The sequence below is a fragment of the Tupaia chinensis genome, unplaced genomic scaffold (genome assembly GCF_000334495.1).
Source record: "Tupaia chinensis unplaced genomic scaffold, TupChi_1.0 Scaffold000101_1, whole genome shotgun sequence".
NCBI classification, from domain to species: Eukaryota; Metazoa; Chordata; class Mammalia; order Scandentia; family Tupaiidae; genus Tupaia; species Tupaia belangeri.
In genome coordinates this window covers 2,388,982-2,396,975 of record NW_006159565.1, presented here as the reverse complement: position 1 = coordinate 2,396,975, position 7,994 = coordinate 2,388,982, and the positions used below count along the sequence as shown (strand labels likewise).

Sequence of the window (7,994 nt, the reverse complement as noted above, 5' to 3'; positions counted from 1 at the left end):
TTTTTTTTTTTTTTAAGAGAAGTTTTTGCTATAGGGAGCATCTGCTCACTGGAGAGATAGAGACAGAGAGACAGAATGCAAGAAATCACCCCCCATGGGGGATGGCCATACAACAGTCACTTCTCCATTCTCCTCTCAGGATTTTGGGCACACATGCACATGCACCTGTCGTGAATTTTAAGCCGCCAGGTCCAGGATTCGAACTGTGGTTGATCATGTGGGAGTCCAGTGACATAACCATTATGCCATCAGCTGGTCCCTCCACAGATTTTTCCCCCCCTTTGGAGAGATTTTTGCTATAGGGCGTGCATGTGCTCGCCAGACAGACAGAGAGACAGAAAGCGAGAAATCGCTCCCCAGGGAGGATAGCCACGCCGCAATCCCTTCTCCATTCTTCTCAGGATCTTGGGCACGCACGCACACACGCCCGGTGTGAGTTTAAGCCACCGGGCCCGGGACTTGAACTGTAGTCGACTATGTGGGAATCCAGCGACATAGCCATTACGCTAACTGCTGCTCCCCACAGATTTTTTTTTTAAGCTATCTCTTTTATATATTCTGTAGCAAGAAAAGAAAATAGTTTGTTTAAGCATTTTGTTGTAAGATTGCTGAGAGGTTGTATAAAATCCCCAACAGTGCTGCTTTACTATTTCTGACTTGTAAAACTAGTCCCCAGATTCTAGACAGATTGTTTAACCTCCTTCTGCCCTCTACCCTCAGCCACTATTTCCTCTTCTCTGTTACAGGACTAGTAACCCCCTATAGGGTAATAGTGAGAACAAATGAAATTATTCTTTTCTGTTATATGTAATTCTTAAAATGATTCCCCACTCATAATAAATGCACTGTCTGGCTCCTGATTTTGTGTCTTTCTTTCATTTCAGTTGCCTAAAATAGACTTTTTTGACTACTCTAAATTGGCTCCTCTTGACCAGCGCTGCTTCATCCAAGCTGCTGACCTCCTGATGGCTGATTTTAAAATGCTCAGCAGTCAGGACATCAAGTGGGCACTGCATGAGCTCAAAGGACACTATGCAATCACCCGAAAGGTGCTGTACTTCATCTTTCTGGGGATGGGGGTGGGGTGGGGGAGGCAGTCACACCTCTTGACTCCTTCCTGTGATAACAGAATGATGAGTTCAGCTTGCAGAAATTGAGATGGTTTATGATGGCAAAGAGCTAAGGAGTTTGTCAGGGTGATGATAAATAGACAAAGGTATTTGCTGATCAGGAAGAACTAAATTAAAAGAAATGATAGGAGGGAAGTTCTGGTTTGACCATAAAGACATGGTTCTGTGAAATGCAGCTGACCGGAGTAGGAAAGATGACTTCCAATCCTCCCTGATCTGCTTTCTGACTTGGGATAGGTCACACAACCAACCCAGGTGGCTCAGTTTTGTGTTATATGAGTTAAGGTCTGTAAAAAGCCCAGAACACAGTGGTGCATAGTAAGTTGGGGTTTGCCTCAGAAGAGAGGGAGCAGCTACTAACAGCTCCCTACATTTTTCCCCAGGGCCTTAAAATGTTACTGAAAGGCCTCTGTTCCAAAGATTAGATGAATACTGGTTACTAATGGGTAACACAGACCTGCCTCATTTAGTGCAATATGTTATACAGTGCCCATCTTGTAGCGGCAGGCAGCCAGGACCAGGAGCTAGTTGGCTTAGTCGTCTTGGTCTCTCTTGCTGCTATTAGGTCCTATTCTCCTGCTGCAGTTCTGTGGTTCCCAACAAGCACTGTGATTTTATATTTCCCCCAAAGGACAAATATATTATTTTAATGGTTAAAATAGCTATTGGGTCTTACCTAAAAAGGAGACCTTGGGTGAATGTGCTTTCTAGGCCAAGCTCCTTACACCTTGAGGTTGCCAAGGTTGGGACAACTCTACAAATTTCCGATTGTAAGTTAATTTTAGATAAAATTACTCTGAACGGAACATGTTAAGTGTTTCTATTTCTGAATGTCATTTCCCATGGTATGTAATAGGGAATACCTATATTGTTATTGAAAAGTGAATGAGCTTCCCCTCTAAGTAATGGGGCTGCTTGTTCAGTGGAAAGTTTGGAAACTTACACAGGTCTTAATGTCAGATGAAGTTGGGCTGTTTGAATTAAAGAGAGGTGTTTGGGACCAGCAGGTGGTGTAGTGGTTAAGGTACTGGACTCTCACATGGCCGACTGTAATTTGAATCCTAGGCCTGGCAGCTTGAAAATCACATCAGGTGCATGTGACCAAAATCCTGAGAGGAGAATGGAAGAGAAGGTATTACAGTGTGGTCATCCCTCCTGGGGGCTGCTTTCTCACTTTTTTCTCTCTCTGACTCTCTGTCTCTTTGGTAAGCACAGATGCCCTATAGCAAAAATCCCCCCCCCCAAAAAAAAACAGAAGTATTTAAGAGAAAAAAATGTTTCACAGAAGCTAAGACATGACACACCCAATTAGAATTTACAACTTACCCTTGCTTTGTGTGAATGGTGGATGAAGAATTAGAAGATATACACAGAAATGGTTCTGAATAAGACACTAGATGGCTTTTCTATGTCACCTTTAAATGTGACTGCTTAGGAGAAGTCATGTTCACAGTGGAGACTGGAATGCATTTCTCTGGAATTTTTTTTTAATAAACATACACATAAAAAATTGTGTTATGATGAGCCCCCATTTACCCATTTGTCAGATTAAATCATTTTCAATTCATGCCCAATTTTGTTTTATTTCTACCCCTTCCCATTTAGCTACCTCCCTCCCAGTTTTCAAATAAATTACAAACATTTCTCTTTTTTTGTTTTTTTGTTTTAGATTTTCGTCGTAAGGCATGTGTACTTGCTGAAGAGAGACAGAGAAAGGGAGAGAAATCACCTCTAGGAGGAGTGACCACACTGCAATCTCTTCTCCTCCATTCTTCTCTGGGGATGTTGGGCATGTACATATATGTGACCAGCATATTTTTCTTTTCTTTTGTTTAAGTTATTTTATTTTTTGGTATTATTATTTTTAAGTTTGGTATAGGGCACATATGCTTACCAGAGAGAGACAGAAACAGAGAGTGAAAGTGAGAAAGCAAGCCACTAGGTCTGGGATGTGAACCATGGTTGGCCATGTGGGAGTCCAGTACCTTAACCATCACACCACCTGCTGGCCCCTCTTTTTAAAACTTTTTTAGGGGGGGAACCAGCAGTTAGCGTAATGGCTATGTCGCTGGACTCCCACGTAGTCGACCGCGGTTCGCGTCCCGGACCCGGTGGCTTAAAACTCACGCCGGGCGCGTGTGCGTGCGTGCCCAAGATCCCGAGAGGAGAATGGAGAAGAAGGGATTGCGGCGTGACCATCCCCCCTGGGGGGTGATTTCTCGCTTTCTGTCTCTATGTCTCTCTCTGTCTGGCGAGCGCACGCGCCCTACAGTGAAAATCTCTCAAAAAAAAAAAAAAAAAACTTTTTTAGGGAGATCTTTAGCTATAGAGTACATGCTCTTGCTAGAGAGACAGAAAGCAAGAAATCACACACCAACTCCTCCCCAAGTATGGCCACGCCACAATCCCTCCTCCTCCATCCTCCTCTCAGGATTTTAGACATGAATGCACACATGCCTGGAGTGAGTTTCAAGCCATTGGGTCCAAGATGCGAACCAAGGTCGTCCATGTGGGAGTCCAGCGAGGTAACCATTATACCATCTGCTGGTCCTGCCCAGCGTGTTTTTCAAGGTGCCAGGGTCGGGACTGAAACCGTGCAGTCAGCCATGTGGGATCCAACTGGGATCAAACGCCTCAATCACCACACCACTTGCTGGCCCAGTCGCAACTATTTTAATGTTCATCTTTAAAAGATACAGACTCTTTGAAAACTTAATCAAAATACCATTATCACAACTTCAGAATGAGTATTATTAGATAGCTAGTCACTGTTCATATTTCTCTGAATGTGTCGAACATCTTTTTAACAGCTTGTTTGGTCATATCAGGTTCCAAGTAAATATGTTTATTGTAGTTGGTTGGTATGTTACTTATAATCTATAGATTCTCTCTCCTCTTTTCCACTCTCTTTTTTCTTGCAGGTTATTTGTTAGAAAAAACTAGTTGTTTGTTCTATAGGTTTTGTTTGTTTATTCATGATAGAGACTTTGTATGCTTCCATGGGAGAAAGAAAAAAGGATGGGACAGGCAGGGAAAATCACCCATCTTAAGGTCTCATTAGGGCGCAGGGCACTTTCCAGAGCCCTCTAGCTTGTCAAGATCTTGGGCACACACATGTGCCTGGCATATTCTCAGGCCAAATGAAGGATCTAAACCAGTGGTAAACCATGTAGTTTCCAGCTCTGTAGTTCATTATACTATAGGCTGCGCCACCTAATCTGGGCTGTAATTTTCAGTCTGGATTTTGCTCACTGCAACTCCACAGTATCATTAACTGGTCCTTAGATTTCCTATGTTTACTAGAAATTGAAAGTTAGATATAGAATCTTGATCAAACTCAGGTTCATGGCAGTTTTTTTGCTTTGGATTTTAATTCATTTTTGTCATTTATTAGGCTGTAATTTTGAACAAGTGTTTTAAGTGTGGTAAGCTTCAGGTTGTGTTTTTAGCATATAGTGTATATCTTATAAGGCTTTTAAAATAATTACATAGCAATATATATAAAGCCCTTAACACAGTGTCTAGCATATATCAGGTTTCAGTAAATCAGCTCCTACCTCTTCACACTTCTTTCTATGTACTGTAGAATAATTTTCAAGTTTTTGTATTGTCTTCAGAGTTAGTCATTAGCATATTACAAGAGCCTTCTGGTGACACTCTTGTTAAAAGTTTTTCAGCACTGGGACCAGCAGTTGGTGTAATGGCTATGTCGTTGGACTCCCATGTAGTCGACCGTGGTTCAAGTCCCAGACCTGGTGGCCTAAACTCACGCTGGGCGTGTATGTGTGCGTGCCCAAGATCCTGAGAGGAGAATGGAGGAGAAAGAATTGCAGCATGGCCATCCCCCTGGGGGGGTGATTTCTCACTTTCTGTCTCTCTGTCTCTCTGGCGAGCACATGCATCCTATAGCAAAACCCTCCCCCACCCCCCAAAAAAAAGAGAGAGAAAAGAGAAAAAAAGATATCACCCTTTCTGTTACCTACAAAGGATATCCCATCAGACTAACAGCAGACCTCTCATTAGAAACAATGCAAGCGAGGAAAGAATGGGAAAATATATAAATATATTCAAAGTATTAAGGGAAAAGCAATTTCAACCAAGAATACGGTATTCGGCAAGATTATCCTTCATATGGGAAGAAAAGACAAGAACATTCTCAGATAAACAAAACCTGAAAGAATTTACCAGCACCAGACCAGATCTCCAAGCAGTTCTCAAGGGAATGCTATATCAGGAAAATTAAATACAAATACACGGAAATAAGACTTAAAAACCTAAGAAAATGGCCAACTTAATCATAGGGACAAGTCTGGAGTTGAATATTATATACCATAATTCAATAGGGAAGATTGAGCCACAACAGAAGATAGATTAAGTACATGAGACTGAACTGGTGAAATAGCATTTTATGACTTTTGACTAAAACATTTCTGACTTTCTTCTAGGCTTTGTTGTCCGGTTATAAAGATTTTTGTCCTGTTTTGTGCTCTCTGTAGGTTGATGTGCCTACTATTTGAGCAGAATCCTAACCTGTTTCCTGGCTTTAAGTTTTAAGCAAAGTTCCTTAGCATTTCTTTGATTTATTAAAGTTAAAACTGCTTTTTTTGAAATAACCAGCTGAACTTGCTATGGAAAGTAGTTAGATTATTCAAGAAATTGTGTTATCAATAAAGTATGGGGGGGGAAGGAATGGAAGACAACTGTAGACACCAGAGATAGTGTGAGAAGAGAGTGGGAAAGGGCAGAGGGCATGAAAACTTTTTCTTTAAATTTAAAAAATATGTATTAAAAATACCTATTTGATGACTGCAGTAACCTGTATAGCCCTAGCTAGGTGCTAATTTATAGTATGTTCATTCTACTCACTGAAGTTTATGCCTAAAGTCAGACTTGGTTTCATGGATATGTATATATCATCTGTGCTTGCTATTGAAAATATTTAGATTGATTAAGATCTTTAGCGAATCAAAATGGGGGGGTAAGGCATAGAAAGCAACCATGGATGCCAGAGACAGTGTGGGAGGAGGGTGAGAGATGGGAAAGAGGAAGAGATAGATGGGAAAAATAAGCAAAATATGCAGAAAACAAGAAATGGAAAATTATTTGTTGATGATAACACATATGTTGATGTGCTTCATTTAGTCAATATACAGTGTATCCTGGATGGAAAATCTCATTCTGTATGTTATAATGATGTATTATAGTAAATGAATGTAAATAAATAAATTCAAATTTAAAAAATATCAAATAGTACTGGGACCAACAGATGTCATAATGGTTATGTTGTTGGGCTCCCATGTAGTCAACCATAGTTTGAGTCCCAGACTTGGTGACTTAAAACTCACACCAGGTGCATGTACATACGTGCCCAAGATCCCAAGAGGAAAATAAAGGAGAAGGGATTGTGGTGTGGCCATCCCCCCTGGAGGATTTCTCACTTTCTGTCTCTCTATCTTTGTCTCTCTGGTGAGTGCACATGCTCTATATATAAAAAAAAAGTCTTACTTAAAAAAAAAATCAAATAATGCTAAAGTGCTTATAAATTCTTAAATGGCAGGCTGAGGCCCTTCTACCTCTTTATCTATTGTCCAGATGCAACTCTCAACTCCTTTTTTTTTTTTTTTTGTATTTACCTCCAAAGCATGTGCTCATATTTGATTCATCAGCTTTTGAAATTATTTGTAGCTTTTGGACCAGCAGATGACATAATGGTTACATTGCTGGACTCCCACATAATTGACCACAGTTCAAGTCCCCAACCTGGCAGCTTAAAACTCACTCTGGGCACATGTGCATGCATGCCCAAAATCCCTGGATGAGAAGGGATTGTGGTGTGATCATCCCCCTGGGGGATGATTTCTCACTTTCTGTCTCTCTGGTGTGGTGAGGCACCCTATAACAAAAATCTCTCAAAAAAAGAAAAAGAAAGAAAGAAAGAAAGAAAGAAAGGAAAGAAAGAAAGGAAGAAAGGAAGAAAATTACAGCTTTTTTTGGTAGGTGGAGAACCTAGATCTAACATACACATTCATCTTTTCAATATACTCTACAGTTTTTATTGAATCTTTTTTGAAAGTTTCATTGTTAAGACTATGGAAATGTTGGGGCCAGCAGGTGGCATGGTGGTTAAGGTGCTAGATTCTTACATGACTGACTGTGGTTCAAACCCCAGACCCAGTGGCTTGAAAATCACACCAGGCAGTGTGTGGCCAAAATGCCAGGAGGAAAGTAGAGGAGAAGGAATTGTTGTGTAGCCATTCTCCCTGTGGGGGGTGATTTTTCACTTTCTCTCTGTCTCTGTCTGTCTCTGGCAAGTGCTCACACCCTGTGAAAAAAACCTTAAAAAGAAAAGACTGGAAACGTTTATTGCTAGGGCAAGTAACTAAGTAGCATTTTCCTGAATTTTCTGTTTTTCTTGGGGTTAAAATTAATTACCTCAGTTTTTTCATTTGCTTTGGTTTTCTTTCTTTCTTTGTTTTTTGTTTTTTTTTAACTTTCAAACCTCTGCATATTTTTAAAGCTGACAGTTAACCCCTTGATTCATTTTCCCCCCAGAGTCCTTCTTTTTCCTTCAGTCAGTTGTGATTGCTCTCTACACTTGGCATGCAGCCTAAGAAGGCAAGCCTTCACCATCATCTTGGTTTTCCTTTCTGCTCATTTATTGCCTGTATTATAGATATCATGATTTTGTCTGTCTTGGTTTATATCCTCAAGACTTGACTGAAAGTTCTACTGGGTTGAAAATTACTTTCCATCCAATTTTTTCTTGAAAGTTCTGCCACAGATATTACTGTCCCCTTTGTTCAAACAAGCTGTTGGATGCTTGCCACAGTCTACGCACTGGCAATATTATAATGAACAATACAA

At 40.6% G+C, this 7,994-nt stretch overlaps 1 protein-coding gene across 2 annotated transcripts in view; it reads left to right on the top strand.

Moving 5' to 3' along the window:
- RNF216 (ring finger protein 216) overlaps nt 1–7,994 on the top strand; it is a 162,210-nt gene that overhangs the window by 25,538 nt on the left and 128,678 nt on the right. For both annotated transcript variants that reach the window (XM_027769995.1, XM_027769994.1), the window contains exon 6: nt 885–1,049. In XM_027769995.1, the coding sequence (XP_027625796.1) occupies nt 885–1,049 (165 nt within the window). The remainder of the gene's footprint in view (nt 1–884; nt 1,050–7,994) is intronic.